The sequence below is a fragment of the Oculina patagonica genome, chromosome 7 (assembly GCF_052425735.1).
Source record: "Oculina patagonica isolate OP01 chromosome 7, crgOcupat, whole genome shotgun sequence".
Lineage (NCBI taxonomy): Eukaryota > Metazoa > Cnidaria > Anthozoa > Scleractinia > Oculinidae > Oculina > Oculina patagonica.
Genome location: NC_135764.1, coordinates 26808250 through 26825915, shown reverse-complemented (window position 1 = coordinate 26825915; position 17666 = coordinate 26808250). Strand labels below are relative to the sequence as shown.

The 17666-nt window shown below is 39.0% G+C and overlaps 2 protein-coding genes across 4 annotated transcripts; both read left to right on the top strand.

Annotated features, from left to right (window-relative positions):
- Positions 1-355: 355 nt before the first annotated feature.
- On the top strand, positions 356-7362 carry LOC144660490 (uncharacterized). 2 transcript variants are annotated; one of them, XM_078521137.1, is made up of 9 exons: positions 366-438; positions 943-990; positions 1213-1320; positions 1472-1564; positions 1719-1826; positions 2606-2689; positions 4972-5061; positions 5863-5940; positions 6564-7362. In XM_078521137.1, the coding sequence occupies exons 3-9, from the start codon at positions 1228-1230 to the stop codon at positions 7209-7211; spliced, it is 1194 nt and encodes a 397-aa protein (XP_078377263.1). In that variant the 5' UTR covers positions 366-438; positions 943-990; positions 1213-1227; the 3' UTR covers positions 7212-7362. The 2 variants fall into 2 exon arrangements, with proteins under 2 accessions (XP_078377264.1, XP_078377263.1); XM_078521138.1 differs by lacking the exon at positions 943-990 and having other exon boundaries at positions 356-438.
- Positions 7363-10905: 3543 nt separating this feature from the next.
- On the top strand, positions 10906-17661 carry LOC144660519 (uncharacterized). Of its 2 annotated transcripts, none has more exons than XM_078521176.1 (10): positions 10906-11073; positions 11197-11290; positions 11720-11798; positions 13095-13159; positions 15390-15433; positions 16036-16111; positions 16476-16550; positions 16649-16756; positions 17330-17409; positions 17524-17661. In XM_078521176.1, exons 1-10 carry the CDS (start codon positions 11024-11026, stop codon positions 17546-17548), a joined length of 696 nt encoding a protein of 231 aa, XP_078377302.1. In that variant the 5' UTR covers positions 10906-11023; the 3' UTR covers positions 17549-17661. The 2 variants fall into 2 exon arrangements, with proteins under 2 accessions (XP_078377302.1, XP_078377303.1); XM_078521177.1 differs by having other exon boundaries at positions 10923-11073; positions 11720-11802.
- Positions 17662-17666: the final 5 nt, after the last annotated feature.

The following is a 17666-nucleotide window of genomic DNA, read 5'->3' as shown; positions in this document are numbered from 1 at the left end:
ACTCCCTCACCACAGGGTAATCCACCGTACGGAAAAAGATGGTGGTTGTACATTTTACCACGATACCTTGCAAACCTAACACAGCCAATAGGGAACAAAGACAGCCACGTAGCGAAATTCGTCCTTGTGGGCGCGACCCCCACTAACAACATTGTTCATACAGGGTTTGAAGGTTTGAGAGCTTTTAGTGTGCGTTTTTTTGTGAGCGTTTTAAGGTTTTCGCGCGCCAGGAATTATAATTTAATGTATTATTCGCCATCTTTTTTGGTACGGTGGATTTGCGCATGATTTGCCATTTTCCAGCGCGCGCGACCTTTGCTGCAACTACCAGAAATCTTTGCGGACGTGACGTCATAATGAAAAAGAACAAATTGTCATACCACACCAGGAGCCGATCGTGGGTGCTCAGGCATGAACACATAGAAATCTTTCTTTAAGGTTGGTCTTTGTTTTAATTTTATCTCGGAAGGAAAACGCTTTTCTCAGTAAGAAATTGTTGCTCAAGTTGATTAATATTTCAATTTAAGGAAAAAAGCAACAACGATTTAATACCGGCACTCCGGCACGCTTTTGAATTTACGGGTTTTGGTTTTGCTTTGTTTTTGTTTTTGTTTTCTTGAAGACAAAACAACGATTATTTTTTTTTTATCTGAAACGTGCCTTAAATCATCTGTGATGTCAAATTCTGCATTGATATTCTTCAGTTAATTGTTTCACCACCTCATAGACGAAAACATTGGGAGATTACAGGGGGATTACAGAGGGATTATGATGAAGGAGGGTTTTCTCAATATCTTGATAATTTGTTGCCTGGCAACTGCCGGGAAAATTTATTCCGTGATCATTTTTGCGCGCGCCAACTGCCTTCGTCACCTGACGTGACGTCACAGAGGTAATTTATGCGTTCACAGCGCTTCATCTTACATGTCTTACATGTTTCAGTTTGGAAGTGAAACTACGGAAGTTGATTTGCGTTGGTTATTTCTCGAAGTAAGTCAAATTTGTGACCATTCTAATGCAATGATAAATGAATTTTTACCACATAATAGGTTTTTAGCGAATTGGTGGGCAATTTTAGACCTTTTAGATACGAACGCTTTCAATCGAATGTTTTCGTTTGTGATCGGACGTTCTTTTGATCACATCTTCGAATTTCAAATACGTACGCATTGTTTACTGTTTATCTGACCACTTGATTCGAATCATCCACAGCGTTAAAACGCCGTTATGGCGGTTGGCAGAGGATTCTTCGACCAGTACTCTGTGTTCTGTGTGTTTGGGTCGGTTGTAGGATGTGTAGTCGTTCCTCTTATAACGCAGGTAACTGAACATACGATCATGTTAATTACAGTGGTAGGCACTCCTTCCACTTTAACCGGGCCTAAAGTGCTCATGATTATTTCTTCTTGGTCTAATTTATCCCTGGCGAGAATCTGTTTTTGTCTAAAATTGCCTCTGCTTTAATCTACAGTCTGTGGAGAGTGTTATTTTTTCCGCCATCGTCATTAGCCTCACAGCAACACATCTCACAAAACGGGCGACCAAGTCGGAGACTTCAAACCAGGTAGGCTTTAATACTTTCGCTATATACTCGTTCCGCTTAATCTATCGCGGATTTGATCAACGTCTTTTTGTTACTAATTTAAAAAAGCGGGCTTTTGAAGCGCTAAATTTGCCGTTGTGGATTTTCTAAGCGGGTTTTGTACGTGCTGTTGTAGGTCAACACGAAGGAAGTCGAAAGACGCGGCAGTCGTAAACTGAAAGATCGCGAACGTGAACAACCACCCCACATTAAAAAGCGGAAACCGGCGACTCAACAGACTCAGGTATTGAAATATCAAATGTTCTCGATTATATATAATCCCAGATCTCCCTTTGCACTCATATTTCCATAAGACTTGCCGGTACTTTACGTGTGTCTTATTCGGCCCAAACATTGTCGCGAAGTGGTCGCCAATATTTTCTAACAATCATTCAATTAAATAATGTCTATTCGCTCTAATAAAACAGCTTCGTTCGTTTAACCGTCAATCTTGATCTTGTCGCCTTTTCTGTGTCGAATTACTGTATTTTTTTTTTCTCAGACAGTATTTTCATGGCATTAAATAGCAAACATACATGTGTAGTCAAACTGTTGTTATGTTTTTACTCCCCCCTATTTATAAGCTTAAGTGTATCGATTTAGCAAGCCTGGAAGCATTTGACCCTATTCACCAAACATCCTACTCTCTCTACTTTCTCTGTTTTCTACGATTAACGCAAGAGAACATAAACATTTCGATCCTCGCTCAGTTCAAAACAAGCTGCTCCTTGTGTTTTTCGATTTGCAATTTGCATTCCTTGCGCGAATAATTTTAACAGACGAAATAAAATGCAGATCACCTCCGCATTTTCAAGATAATATTTGTCGACGACTTTTGCTTCTTATGTCCATTTCTTTATTTGGCAATAAAATCATTGTTTTCAGCTTTACAAGATCTAAAATCGTTCACCAAATATTCCAAGCAGCTGTAATTTGAAACCCCGTATTAAAATTTTTCTCAGCGCGTTGGCTAGCTAGATAGTTCCAGGTGTTGTGATGTTAATGGATCGTAATCCTTTTCAGCAATTGACTGTGAAGGCACCAGACAGCCGAAAAAGAAACGAAGATGATCAGAAAAAACTTGATTTGGCCAAACAACTAGAGTTGGTGAGTAGAAGCTGTTGAAACACGAAAAAAAATTGCTTGCGTGGTGAATATTTTTCTTGGAATATTGATTAGAATATGTTGTTTTGATATCTGTTGTTCTTTTTTTGCTCGACTGCTTTCAAGGTGTCAATTAACGCATTTTGCCATTGTTTTTTTTTTTGAAGCAATGATTTTGCTTGCTTGGCCAGTGCAATCATGGCTCTGTATAAATCTATTCCACCAAAAACTATATTGTATTGAAGAATGCATATTTCTGTTTTTATCATACATTGTTTGGAAGTGTATGCTTTGCCGAGTCTTTGGTTTTAATTAAAACATTACACATATATTACTGTTGACCTAAAAAGAAAAATGAAATTGGCTGGCACAGCATTTTTTGGTGCTGACTACAGCTTTTAGCTCTAGAGGGGATTTTTGATGTAGGGAAGACATCTTTTGATATCAGGGTGTATTTATGTAAGTTGATCAACTTGATACCAAAGATCTCTGTTGTGGGTTTTAATTTTATAGTTACTGGGTATATTGGTGTATGATCATGGTCTTTGGCATCTACCGGTGTACCTACGTGGCAGGGCTGCAAATAACAGTCAGTCAACGGACAATGACCGACCAAAATTTGCTCATAGCCGACAAAATCCCAAGTGTGGTCAGACATGATGTGGGGACAATTTTTTTATCATACATTTTATTACGGCAACAATGACTAAAATTCAAACTTTTGTTTTTTGTGATGTCCGACTGGAATTTTGTTTTGTCCGACCAAGATGGTGTCTTAGTAGGACATAAATGTCCTTTCAAGTATAAAATTTTTTTTGCAGCCCTGCATGGAGGCCCTAGTTGCTAGGGTAAATTCGGACAGGGGACTTAGCCCAAAAAGTAGCGACAGCACATAAAATGAAATTGCGACAAACAATAATCTTTCTCACCAAATTCTGACTACTGACAAAAAGGCATAGAATGACCGATGAAATAGCGACACAAGACATTTTGAAATTCAGACAAGCGACTCAGGGGACCCCCCTGACAGGACTTCTACATGGGATGCACCCTAGTGTTCATAAATATTAGCTTAAATATCTAAAAAATACTGGGGTTCTGGGTCGGTGGTGGTGGTGGGGGGGAGGGCTGGTTTTGGTGGAGACTCCCCATACCTTCTCTAAAATGAGGTCCTAGCCATGATCTCACAACTTGCAAAGCATTAAAGCTGATTTCCAGTTTGTACTGCGCAGACTCAGGGTTTGTTTTTGTTTTTGTTTTTGTTTTTGTTTTGAATTAGTTGAAAATTACACCTTGGTGACAGCATACATAAAGTTTTTTAGTCCACCATTACGATTCCTTTCGTTCAAGAATTCCTGATAAGCTGAAACTTCCTTCGTGTGAGGCTCACATATACATTGCAGCCGAGATTGCGCAGTACGGACTGGAATTCATCTTTAATCGTCATGGTTTTAGCTAGTGGATTAATTACTTGCATGTGGGTAGAAGTAACTCAGAAAAATAACAAACAAACAAACAGTTGTTGAGCTAGTAGTTTGTAAAGTGTAGTAAAGCTTTGTAGTATAATGTAATTTCCACATTTGAAGGCCTCGAAAACAAATTGATTTCTGTGAATTCTCAAACTTGTATTTTTTAAAGAAGCAGAGTTTGCACTTGTTTGAGATCAAAGGAAACTGAATTTTGAAAAAAGCAAAATAATGTAGTCCTCTTGCTGTATAGTTCTTATCCATTACCATGCACAACCCGAAACTGTTCAACCGAATCAGATTGGCTGTTGAAATCGTATTCATTTGACCATAATCTCTGGGGCATGCACAGAATCAAACCAGAACCAGGAATAACTGGTTCCCGTTTTGGATTAGCCCAGAACTGTTGAGTTTCCTGACTGCTGTTCAAGGGGAACACAGGGGATGCATATTATTAACCATTAGCCTAAGTATGCCATAATGCTATAACCTTAATTAGTAGAAACTCAGCTGTGTTCTATTGGAAATCCGCAAATCTGATTGGTTCTCCCACTGTTTTTTATTCGCCAATAGAAAACAGTCGCGCGCGCGTAGCACTTTTAGCGGTAAACTTTCTTAATTTTTGTCTTCAAAGTGCACAAAATTGTAGGTTTTGGACTGCAATCCTTTAGAGTTTCTACTAAAACAATTAGACTACTCGCCCTCGTTTTCTATGTGCGATAGTCGACTCGGCTGCGCCTCATTGACTATTCGCTCATAGAAAACTCGGGCTCGTAGTCTAATTGTTAAATAATATGGAGAATTTTGATCTGTTGACAGGAACGTAAGCAAGAAGAAAAAAAAGAAAGGAAAGTCAAGAAAAAAGAAGAACGTTTAAAGAGGAAAGAACAAGAAAGAGAAGAGAAGGAGGTACTCCCTACAATAATTTTTTTCTGTGTTGTTGACAGGCTTTTACATGTATCCAGATGGGTGTCCATGTTGTAGACATCCAAGTTTTAGAGGAAATTAATATGAATTGCTTTAGAGCGGTTTTCAATTGATCATCGTAAAACCAAAACCAAAGTAATTACTTTGGCCAATCATAAAGGACACAGAGCAATCCATTGTCCAATCAAAACTCAAAGCAATTACATAAAGCGTGGAGCAAGTCACGATTGGTTTTGGTTTTACTTATGATTGGTTAAGAAAGTGGCCCGAGTTTTTTAAGCCAATCACTGAGTCCTGCGAAAATTTATTTTTTAATGTATTCTATTGTATTTTTTATGTTAGTTATGTATTCTTTGGCCAAATCGTAAAAATAAAGTACCACAAAATATGCCCGATTCATTTTCGCAAAATTAAGTTCCCACGAAAATAAGTAACCATAAGGTAATTAATTTTATGTTGAAATCTTCAAATCAAATTGGACTCGTAACTACAGAATATAACCAAATAATAAATACTTCAGTTTTGGCCTTAGGCCCTCCAAGGTGGGTGAAGTCAGGCCTAAAGAAATATTTTGATGCCCACTTTTCAAATCCTAGTTAGCTTTAAGCCTGGTTTTTCAGCCAGATTTTAGAAAATCACCAACTGTAAAGAAATGTAAAAATGCTATTTCAAACTTGGAAGTGAAGTGTTCAGTTTTTTGCTTCTTTTGTATTCTTTATGATTAACTCCATGGTGGTGTTTTAGTATCTGACGAGCACTTTTTAAATTTGAACAATAAACTAGAGAGAGGAACAAAGATTGAAGATTTACAAAGAACAGAGGCAGAAAGAAATGCGAGAGAATCTCAAGCAAGCAGATAAGGTGAGGTTTTTAATCAGAGCTGAGTCACACATCTTTCTTGCAATTTCATCATCCAAAATCTTAATAAATCACTTAGTCATAAAATAGAATGAGCTGTTGAGTTTTTGCTATTAAACTTACCACCCCTTCCAGTTTTTCCCCTAGACTTTTGTAGTTTCACTCAGAGTAGAAAATGCTCGCTGAGAGAGGCTTTTTGTACTACACACACGACAGCTATGGTCACGTGCGTTTTGTATCACGTGATATAAAAATGGAAATGGTGGGTTTAATTTCGCGATTTTCGCGGTTCTAAAAAAGTCGCGAAATTAAAGAGCCGCGAAACGAATTTTTTTTAAGGTTTTTGACATATTTAACGTACTTTTTGGCCAAATTGCTAAAATAAAAACCCCGCAAAATACTGTCTAGCCAAAATCGCGAAATGTAAGTTCTAATGAGATACGTTCTACATTTTATTTTTTTGTATTTTTTTTTCAACAAACATAATTTGAATCTGCTGTCAAATCAGCTCTGGCTTAAAATATTTGCTGAGAGTTTTAGCCTCAACTCTTGTTCTTAAGATGGAAAGAAAAACGATACGTTGACAATAACACTTTTTTGACTTCACACTTTTTTTTCCTACACAGAACCCGCTTCTTCAAAGAGTTGATTCCGGAAAAACAAGATTAAACGCTTCAAAGCCAACGAGAAAGCTTGATTCTTCAACGGCACCTAAATCTCCTCTTAAAGTTCCTGGTTCTCCAGTATTGACAATGCAATATCTCGCCAGACAGCGATCACAATCCGAGGGAAGCGAAAGTGAACCCCCAAGCCCACCCCCGTCAGTATGGAAGGTACCGGAATATGTTGAGCCCAAGTGGAACCCTGGGAAACTCGAATCAAAGACGGGATCGAAAGAGACTCGATTAAATAACGATGTTGTTTGTGCAAAAGTTAAGCTTGAGCCGCCATTCAATCAGCTACACAATCCAGTTTATACAAGCCAGTCGTTTAAAAAGAATCAGTTTATGAATCAAAATCCCGAGAAAAGCTTAGCTCCTTGCGAACCAAAGGCGACACCTCCTCCGGTGGAATTCTCCAAGGTCAAGGACATGGACAAACCGGACAATCGACAAGTCCAGTTCAACACGTATTCCAGTTTTTCCGGTTTGGATCTGTTGTCTCAGCTGAAAGAAGAGAGCAAGCTTTCAGACACCGGAACGAGGTCGTATTCCTTATTTGGTCCTGATGAACCGAATAGCACCATTTTCCGATCTCCTCTGACGGGACATTAAGGAAAATGTCTTTTTCTTTAAAATGGGAGTGTATTAAAACGTATTTGCAAAAGATATTATCTATATATTATGTACCTAGAGGTTTGGTTTTGTTTATTGAATAAAGTTACTAAATTTAAGCTTTAAACAATAAAACGTTTGCAAGCTACAAGACTTGTGAGCTGTTTGAGGTTTGTGCTTGTGGGAAACCTGAGTGAGAAACAGCCCCTGCCAGCCAAATAGCAGAGATCTTTAGAATCTGGTGCGACTACACCTGCTTGAAGAAACGTTGAGCCATAAAAAGCATAATCCACAGGGCTCAAGACTAACGGTAGCCAACTAGCTAAAGGCTAGTAGAAATGCAGTTTTGGCTAGTATATTTTGGACTTTCACTAGCCAAAATGGCTAGTGGAAATTTCAGGCAGTTTTGTGAAAAAAAAAAAAACCGCAAATTGAAATGACTCTAAGAGAACAGAACTAACAATTACACTGTTGACATATATTAAAGAATGGACAAGCTAAAGTTACCGAAAAGCGAACAAACGATTATTGATAGCTTCTTTTAGGACTTTCCGGTGACGAAAACAACAAGTGAGAGAAAACTGCTTCTGCTAATTATTAACCAGCCTGGGAAATCGAGCATTATGTGTAGGTTGTAACGTTTATCAGTGATCGGGTAAGGTTGCATGAACAACGAGGGTGAGAGGTCGTGTACGTGGACGCTTTTAAAAAAGATGTCATGTACACATTTAAGATTCGGTTACGTTGGATACCCGAGATTATTCTGCAGTGGGTAGGAGCAAAAAAGCGAGGAAAAGACCCAAAGAAGACAGCAAAGTGCCTCCATGAAAACGCAAGTTTTTGTCTTCGTGAAACACAGACTTTCCATGGATTTGGGAAGATAAACCTATTTTGTCCGATTTGTCACTGTCTTTTGTCTCCGCTGGCTTGGGAGAAAAAAAAAAAAAGAAAACCATGCTTGAAAGTTCTGGCTAGTAGAATATTGGTTTTGGCTAGTGAAATCAAAGGTGTCACTAGCCACTAGGCTAGTTAGCGAAAAAGTTAGTCTCGAGCCCTGATCCATAAACGATGCATGCGACTTAAATGTTTACTGGGAAATCGGGAAAAATGTAATCGTCGTCTGTGATAAAATAAACATGACACGGCAAAAAGACAGCGTGAGGAAAGAAAGCTGATTTACAGGCTGGGACACTTGCCCCAAGAGGCTTGAACGTGGACTTTAAATTTATTTAATTTCGTTTAGTTTCTTTCGCGCGCGACCTTTATACGGCATCTACGCCATATGACGCGCGCGAAAAGTAACGTTTGATAATCGCTTAACGGTTTTAACTTTGCAACAGATAAAGGGGTTATTAATGAAAATACTGGAACCAGTAGTGCGATCGGTAGAAGACATTTAAAAAAGATTTTTTAAGCCGATCTGTTTTTCTTTTCTAAATTTTCGGTGACATCTGTTCACCTTCATCAGAGTTAGTGAAAGTTTGTTGGAGCTCGCGCTACCAATCCGTGCGTTTGTGCGACATTTTAATTTTGAATTTAACGGCACATAAGCGCGAGGAAAAGCTTTGCGTTATTCCCGAAAGGTTTCGCAAAACGAAACAACAACATCACAGCACTTTTTAAGAAGAAAACATTTTATAGTACATGAACAAATTAAAGTGCTACACAGCAACTTGATATTTTTATCTATGATAATAAGAATCATGAATCATGCTCTTAAGCTCTCAAAGAAAGAAAATATATTAATAAATAAATAAATGGAGTATTACTACGGAGAAGTAAGCTTACCAAAGCTGCCTCCACAGAATCCCATTCCGTTTTATCGTTGATGGAATCTTTACAGGGTGAACGTTTCTTCAATTTGGTGTATACAGTTGAGTATATAGGAGAGATCCATCGATGCCACCTAACTTCAGGCAAATAGCTGCTGGCTCAAGACCACAAAATAGATCTCGGTAATGCGTATGGATCGGAGTACCAGTACAAGATTGAATACAAGTACGACTTTTCAAACCTAGTGCTTATGCTCGCAATTATCAAATTACACAGCAGTTTTGCACCGATAGTCTCCTTTTCAACTGGTCAGCAGAAGGGAGGAGTGAGGGATCGACGCAACTGAAATTTGGAGGACGTACTCGATCTTGCCAAGTACTCTGATCTGCGCAGTAGCGAAGAGCCACTGGGTTTTCACATTTAAACTAATTGTTTTTTCGCTATTTATGGCCGTTTTCAAAACAGAAGACGGACAACTCGTCTGTCTATTTGTTCGTCTAGTGTAAATTTAAGACGGCTTTTAGACAGTTTGGACGACTATCGTCAGTATTCGCCCCTTTTTAACGCTAAGACGATTTGTCCGTCGAGACGATTTGTCCGTCTCTTGTGTGAAAGCGGCCAATGATTATTTTAATAACTGGCTTATTCTGCTCAGGATTTTGCCTGAGCAGAAATACTCGCAGCTCCAAACCGTCAAATTCCAATTGTGCTCGCAATCCCAACTGTTGGAAACTGACAGGAGAGCTTTAAGCCCCGGATGTACCTGATGTTAGCCACGTACATTCACTCAAGCGGAGACGAGAATGCTGAACGGAATGCATAGAGGTCATTGGGGTGGGGAAGGTATTTGATATTGTTTGAGGGCATAGAATGCCTATGAAACCCGTCTGAATGGTTTATTTTTCAATTCGTAAGATTATAATTTTTATTTCATTTTATATATCATCGACGCCTGCAGGACAAATTTCCGTCAATTCGATCTTGAACGCCGGGGAGTCGTCTACGGTGATTTGAAAAACGTCTTGACAGGTCACTGGAATGACGTCACAAAATGTTTGTTGAGGCTTAAACCACAACTGGTAAAAATTGCAGACGATTCAGTCGATAGACATAAAAGGGAAAAAAGAACTACATTCTCAAGAAATTTTCCGGTTCAAATTTGCGCGAGACCGCACAGGTCGGGTCGGCCAGTAATACATACAAGAGTATTTGTGCATAGCGTTTTAAAAAATAATCAGAGAATCAAGTTCTATCCGCAAATTTTCATAACACCGTTAGATTCATTGTGTATCAGTATTTGGGGGGGGGGGGGGAGGGGTCTGAACCTCCCGCCTCCCGTACCTTTTACTCCCGCCTCCCGCCCCTTTAGTAATGTTTTCATCCTCTTTGCCCTATATAAATGACAACATATAACGAGATGTTGCAATTTTTTTCTTTTTTTCCCGGCATCCGCCACTTTTGGAATTCCTCGTCATTCTGTCTTCTCCCGTCTCCCGCCCTTTTTCTCACGGCCTCCGCCCCCTTGTCCTCCTCTTATATACCGTTACCCAAAACTACAGCTGAGTAGTGTACGGCTATATCCCACCTGGACATTTGTTGTTCATTTTTTTTATTTTCTTTATATATTTTTCTTGTCAGTCTTTGACCAGACGACCACAAACCTTGTCGCGTTTGCGTTATAGAGAATTTCAACTTCTACTCTGACCGATGTTATTTTCCCCAAAAAAATTAACTCGCGATCTCAGTTTGATGGAAAGCCTTTTTGTATGGCCAACTTGACTCTTTGCTCGTAGAGTCTTTTGATCGCGCGCACTCGCGTACTTCCTTGAACGTGTGGTGCAGCGCAGAGGGTGATGGGAAATAATTTTGCGACTTCACACACTTCTTGTCAGTGGTCTTTTTATTTAGCGGTAATGGTTGTATGTAGCATGACACGAAACCCCTTTGGCGACTGGTATCAAATACCTTTCAAAATGGCGGCATATGTGAGATATGTGAGCTTTTTTTGGTTTGATCTCATCGGTCCTTAATAGATCAAGATGACGGATCATAATAAGCTTGAGCTGTGGCGCAGAAGTGTTGGGCCGTGGTATGTTTCAATATTTTATTATTGTGTGAGTTCTGCTTACTTGAAAATAATCTACAAAGAAAGTACCCATGTAGTGTTTACCCATGTCCGTTTGTTTTGATACTTTGGCGTCTTGTCGACCAGGATGTCACAGTTTGAAAGCAACGTTTGCTCCATGAATAACAGTGATGAAGGATCTGAAGTCGTTCCTACTTCCAACTACGTCCGGAATTCTCAGGTATATGGAATGATCTATTTCTCTTTCTTCAGTTGCTTGCAATAAACCCCTTCGGAAGAAACGTTTGAAGGAATCCCCCCCCCCCCCCCCCCACCCCAATATACTAATGGAAAATTCTGATCCTGGGCATACCGTTCCCTTGGAAACTCCTTGAGGAAAACATATACCAAGTTCAAACAAGATACTTCCTCAGAAAATTCCTCCTCAGATTTCCTCAGGGATTTCCAAGATAAAACCATCCACCCTTGGATATCAAAGATCCTCGGTGGGGAGAAGGGGGCGGGTGGAGGGTGGAGCGCACATAGAAAATGAAATATTCCCATCATCAACAGCTGTACATATTCAAACTTGTGCACTTTTCTTCATCCTTCCCATCTGTTGTCTTGCATTCATTCTCCACTGTTTTTTCTCTGATCAATATTATTCTAGGGTGTGTTTATCAAGAAGAAGGGTCAGCCTAATAAGAAAAGAAAAGACAAGACAGACAACTCTCACATTAAGCTTAGATGTAAGTGCATTTGTGAGTGTTCAATGAAAGGAGTAAATTATGACCAGCAATGATATACTTGACATGAACACATTACCACACATTTTAACACATTGCTTATGTTAAAAGCTAAGGAAGAGAAGCATGGTAGGTGTAAAGATAATAATAAGAAGAATAATAAGTCTTTTTGGACTTATGCTTATGCTCTGTGACACTTTTTTTCACAAGCATGGGCAGGAATAATGCAAGCACAAAAATAACCCAGTTGACTATGTTACTCCTTTTCTCCAAACATAAGGCACTCTCCATTGTTAAGGACGGTGCCTACTAGTAACATTAAGTATTTTTGCCCGGCCATAGACAACACAAGAAATGTAGATGTTACCAAGGGCTACTGAAATTCAAAAAAAAAATTGGGGGTAGCCATGCAAATTTTCGAGATAATTAGGTTTGAAATCTGGAAAAAAGTGCTGACGTGGCATTTTAAAATAAAGTAAAACTAAATACAATTTCCTTGCAAATTCCATTTGAAATTGTTTTTTCATGAACAAAATCAACATTAACTATAACAATCTTTACAATAACTAACAAATAATGTCTTCAGAACTGCCACGATCCACGTTTTTATTAACAAAATAATTGCATTTGAGCCATTTTTGACTCTAGCAGCTCTCACTTGCACGGCCAGAAAATTGGCAAAAAATTATATTTTTTTTAAAATGAAAAATTAAACATGTGCTCTATAGACTTACCATTTACATTTAATAAAATAAAAATTAGGGGTCACCACGCGTTTTTAAAAGTTATACCAGTTGTTTTCAGGTTCTATGAAATCGCTTTTGGAGTCTGTTACATTTTTCCTATCCCCTCCCTAGCGAGTTGAATATTTGCATCTCGCCCGTGCACTACGCTATTTGTCACGGTTAGCAATTTCGGGTAACGTTTTAGCGCTTAGCGCTTTGTTTTTAACTGTTAATGTGAGCCATTTTCAGTGTTTAGTGGTCAATGGTTACTGATATGTTGCTTTTCCGCTGTTCCTGGCTTAGGATATGTCTATAAACTGGATTTTGTCGCAGAGAAAACTTTCTTGATTTTTAAGTTGCGTGCTTATTCGCGTAGTTGAATTCGTCATTTTGAGTGAGCAAATTAATTAAAAGCGCGCGCGCCCAGTGTGATCGATGCATTGGGTGATGCGCAGAACAAGTGCGCAGTAGCAATAGAAGGCACCATCCTTAAGTCACCTGGCTTTAATAAGACTAAAGTACTCCAGGTTCTTGATGGAAAGCAGTCTACACTGTTTACCACTTTTGCTTTCAGATAATCCAAGCAGTGATGAAAAAATTAAGGGTGATCCACACAAAACTGTCTTTGTTGCCCGACTGGTAAGTGCTTTTAGAGTAAGAAAAATAGTAGATAATGTGCATGGTGCCCTCTTTTTCCACCAAGCTCCTCATTTTGCCACGTTGCCCTAACATTTCACCAGAAACCTATTTCTACTCCTGAGGAGAGAGGCCACAGGGAGTAATGGTGTCTTACCCGAGAACACAATGCAATGACACTGGCCAGTATTCAGACCTAAACTGCTCAATCAGAAGTCCAGCTCACCAACATTTCATTAGGCCACCAGGCCTCCCAAAGCAAATACATTATACCGGTAATCATTTCTGTAAGAAATTTCTTGATTTTGATTGGTTCTGCATTTGCCTATTTGAAATGTAATTGGTGCCCTATCAAGTTAGTGTCCAATTACAGCTGTCTGATTCAGTTACATTATTATTTTGTAATCGGATTCCTGTAATTGGACTCCTACTGCATTTACACATCACCTATGTTCACTTACAATAGATGGTTTCTTTCTAGCTGTTTTCCCACTGTATATAAAACTGATTGTCGATTTGACTTTTCTTTAAAAGAGGTTCTAAAAAACTTTCCTAACCTTGAAATTTGCTGTTGATGATCGAGTAACTGTTAGAAACAGGACCTTATGCCATAGAATTCATAATGGCAATAGGACTGATATGAGTGGAGTCCAATTCGGTCTGTAAGCATACAAGTGATTAACAAAATCGGACGACCGCGAAGCGGGAGTCCGATTTGTTTAACACGAGTATGATTACAGACAGAATTGGACGACAAGAAGTCCTGTTACCAATTAATCAAAACTATAACAAAATTTGAAAAAAGAAACTAACGTTCGGTTAAATATTAGTTAGACCTTTTTATGAATACTGAAAAAAAATAACTACTCAACAAATGCAACAACAACAGCGCGCGCAAAATGACACGTACTGTCCAATTACACAGGCATGACGCGTAAACTGTCCTATTACACTTTCCAATTACAAGCACGACGCGTGCACTGTCCTATTAGTGCTCAAATCGAGCTGCTGATAACCAATCACGTTCAAGAATTACGTTATAGTTTTGATTAGTAATAGTAATTGGACTGAGTGGAGTACAATTTATGAGCACGATTACTCTCTGAATTGTACGACACGAGGTCCAATTACTAATTAATCGTGTCAATAACAAAATTCGAGGTTAGGAAGACTTTAGGAACCTTTTCTGTGAGGAAAAGTCAAAGGTAAATTCAGTTGGTTGCACAAAAAGTTAGAAAACAGCAAGAAAAACCCATTTAAATGCGCATGATTGACGCGCAGATGGCGTAGGTGTCCAATTACAGGTATCCAATTTGAAGTTGCTCAAATTGGATACCTGTAATTGGACACCCACGTGATCGCGCGCCGATTACGCGACAAATAGGCGCGCGCAGAACCAATCAAAATCGAGAATTTTGTTATAGATACGATTAAAAGAGTAATCACACTTAAGCTTGTTAAATTCAAATTGACATGGTGCTGCACATGTAGCCAATTTTGAAATTTCTTGCCTGATTTCGCCCATAATTGTGTGCCACTCAGTCCAATTGCTATTACTTATTAGCTTCAAGCAATTAAAACACCTAGCTATTTAATTAACATTCAATCAACAAAGGGTTTCATTCCCTGGGGGGCGGGGGGGGGGGGCACTGCCATACATGAGCTATATAGGTATGTGCCGCTGTGAAGGGTATGGTTTTCAAGCAGTTTAGTCTGGGATAGGGTATAGAAATCAGAGAGTTTTTGGTCTAGAATAGGGTGTCATTTGCCGGGAAACTGATCGGTGTATGATGAATTATATCCAGAATAGGAATAGAAACTGGAAAGAGAAAGAGGCTTTCCTAAACGTAAATAAAATCATCATGGCATCGTTGTTGGCAGATAGTTTTCTATTAAAACACTGATAGTGATAATCTGGGATAGGGTAGGGATTTTCGGTGTGTAGTCTAGTATAGGGTTGCAAAATCAGCTAAACATGGTCTGGTATAGGGTGAGGGTTTCAAAATCCTAGCGGCACACCCCCACCCAAAAATATATAGGGTGCCCCCCCCCCGGATTTCATTCAAGCGATGCGGGATTGTATTCTTATACAGTGTCCATTAATTTGAATTTCATGAACTTGTTCATACTAGTAACCAATCGTAATGCCCATTTGAACCATATTTACTGGTATGTTATGTTCTCACTCTTCATTTATGAAAGGAAAGGTTTATAATACATTTATTTTTTCCAGAACTTCAACACCACAGAAGAAACACTATTTGAGTTGTTTGGCAGGTAAGACTCTTGAAGCTTGGCAATCTGTGCAAGATAGGAATGCTATAACGAACACATAGTGCTACCAAACGTATACCATAGCATTATGAATTTTGAGAGTCATTAGAATACTCTATAGACTATTGTTGCACTCAGAAAGTTCATTTAGTTTTATCACACATCGGTTACATATTTTAGCAGGACGCCGTTAAACATTTACATTTTTATATCTTTTGCTGAAGAAGACAACAGAAATTGCCGAAACGTCTATAACCATATTTTTTAGGGCCAGTGAGTGTCAACTTTTTAATTCTTTTTTTTTTTACCAAATTTTTAACATGCCTGCCTACACACCGAACATTTTTTAATGTAGCTATTGGCAGTTTTAACTTTGTGAGAAGGAGCTGGTGTTGATATGGAATTGAAAGACTTCTGAATTTGAGATTCCAAGATACACTTTTAAATGATCTGTAAATTACAAAACGGACATTTCAAACTGTCGCTGAAGACTGTCAGATAAGAATAATTACGTTCTCAAATTAGGATATAAACCAATTTTTATGGGTCATTCTGCACCTCAATAAGAGTAATGTGAAGAACCTTTCTAACGTCTCTTTGTTCAGGTATGGAACAATTAAAAGGCTACGACTGGTAAAGGATGTAAAAACAGAAAAATCCAAAGGCTACGCTTTTGTTGAGGTGAGGATTACTATATCTTTGATAGGCCCGGGGTGGATCCAGGATTCTTCTTAGGAGGGGATGCACCACTATGGAATGGCGTAACTGCCTTTTTTCTGCAGATTACCAGTTGTATTAGAAAGCCGTAGGTCATATCAGGAGGGGGGAGGGTGTGCACCCCCTGCACCCTCCCCCTTGTTCCGCCCCTGTTTTATCACGTGTTGTTTCTTGCAATCAATTCACGAACAAGACGAGAAAACGTTAAATGGTATATTTGAGGAGGAGACAATATAAGCTTGAAAAAGAAACATCGTGAGACCGTTTATAATTCCTGTATGCGAGCAAACTTTGTAAATTATTAACAAATTTTTGTTCGTCCTGTTAGTTTTCGGATGAAAGTGAAGCCAAGGGAGCCTTAAGGGAAGCTAAAGATGAAAGATTCATGGTTGATGGGAGAAAGGTTTGGCAAATTATCTCTTGAGCTATATTAGACGAATCAAACAAAAACCTGAATTTAGAGGAAATACACGCTCAATTACAACACGCGTATTTCTCCAGGTACTTGTTGATCGTGTACGAGCTGGTGTGGTGCCATCTTGGCTACCGCGTAGACTAGGCGGTGGGCTGGGACAGAGACAGAAAGGAACGCAGAGATTTGCTTGGAAGGTGAGACTTAATGTAGACACCCCACTGTCCACATACTCGGTGAAAGAACTAAAATAGTTTTGTCACTCTATTTTCCACTGTTCGGTGGCTCAGCCGCCATTTTGAAAATCGTTTAAATGTGAAATCCGGAAAAAGGAATAAATTTCTGAGCCATCCCCTACCGGGCCCTGTAAAAAAGTTCAATATGTAGCACATGTGCATTATACATTTTGGTACATTTTAAAGCCGTTCCCTTTAAAACTTCACGAAATGTCCAAATCCTGGGTTTGATGTCGAATATCGTGAACTACGACCTCACGGTGTATTTTTAATGTAAATTTAGGCTAGTTTGTCTGTACACATATTTAGCTATAAAGATAAATCAAAGCTCTTTGAATGTAACAGTGTCAAACAGTCCAGTATTCTACCACTCTGGACAAATGCCACTTATTACCCACGATATGGCGGTCGGGTTAATTTTTTTCCGTATCTTAACCAGGCTGATAAAGATTTTCCGTCCCATATTTTAGGCAAACTTTGTTCTGGTCATCTACACTAAATGCTGAATCCTAACTGCCTTTTTCTCATTAACAGCCTGCGTACTTTGGTGACACGTCTCGCATAGATCAAGATGAAATCTACCGCAAACAACAACTGTGGATAGAGCACAACAGGTTTGTAAACTTCACTTACACGAAAAGCATCACTCAGGCCTCGGTCAGTTAATTGCAAAGGGCGAAAAACACCATCTACTTGATAAATCACTATTTGTTGTTATTTTCTTTCAGACGTTCCATGAACATTTTCTCCTAAAAAGACTAAGAATTTCACCAAACCGAACGCTTCCACGAGAAAACGTACACATCAGCCGTTGATCAGATGTTATGTTACACACCGTTGTGATCACTGAAAGATGTCTTCATCCTCGAAG

Bases quoted from the DNA above. Each gene is read 5' to 3' on its own strand.
- LOC144660519 (XM_078521176.1), top strand. From the start codon at position 11,024: ATGACGGATCATAATAAGCTTGAGCTGTGGCGCAGAAGTGTTGGGCCG. The intron at 15,434-16,035 runs GTAAGACTCTTG...CTCTTTGTTCAG, and splicing joins CTATTTGAGTTGTTTGGCAG to GTATGGAACAATTAAAAGGC. The intron at 16,112-16,475 runs GTGAGGATTACT...TCGTCCTGTTAG, and splicing joins AAGGCTACGCTTTTGTTGAG to TTTTCGGATGAAAGTGAAGC.
- LOC144660490 (XM_078521138.1), top strand. From the start codon at position 1,228: ATGGCGGTTGGCAGAGGATTCTTCGACCAGTACTCTGTGTTCTGTGTG. The intron at 1,827-2,605 runs GTATTGAAATAT...AATCCTTTTCAG, and splicing joins CGGCGACTCAACAGACTCAG to CAATTGACTGTGAAGGCACC. The intron at 5,062-5,862 runs GTACTCCCTACA...ACAATAAACTAG, and splicing joins AAGAAAGAGAAGAGAAGGAG to AGAGAGGAACAAAGATTGAA.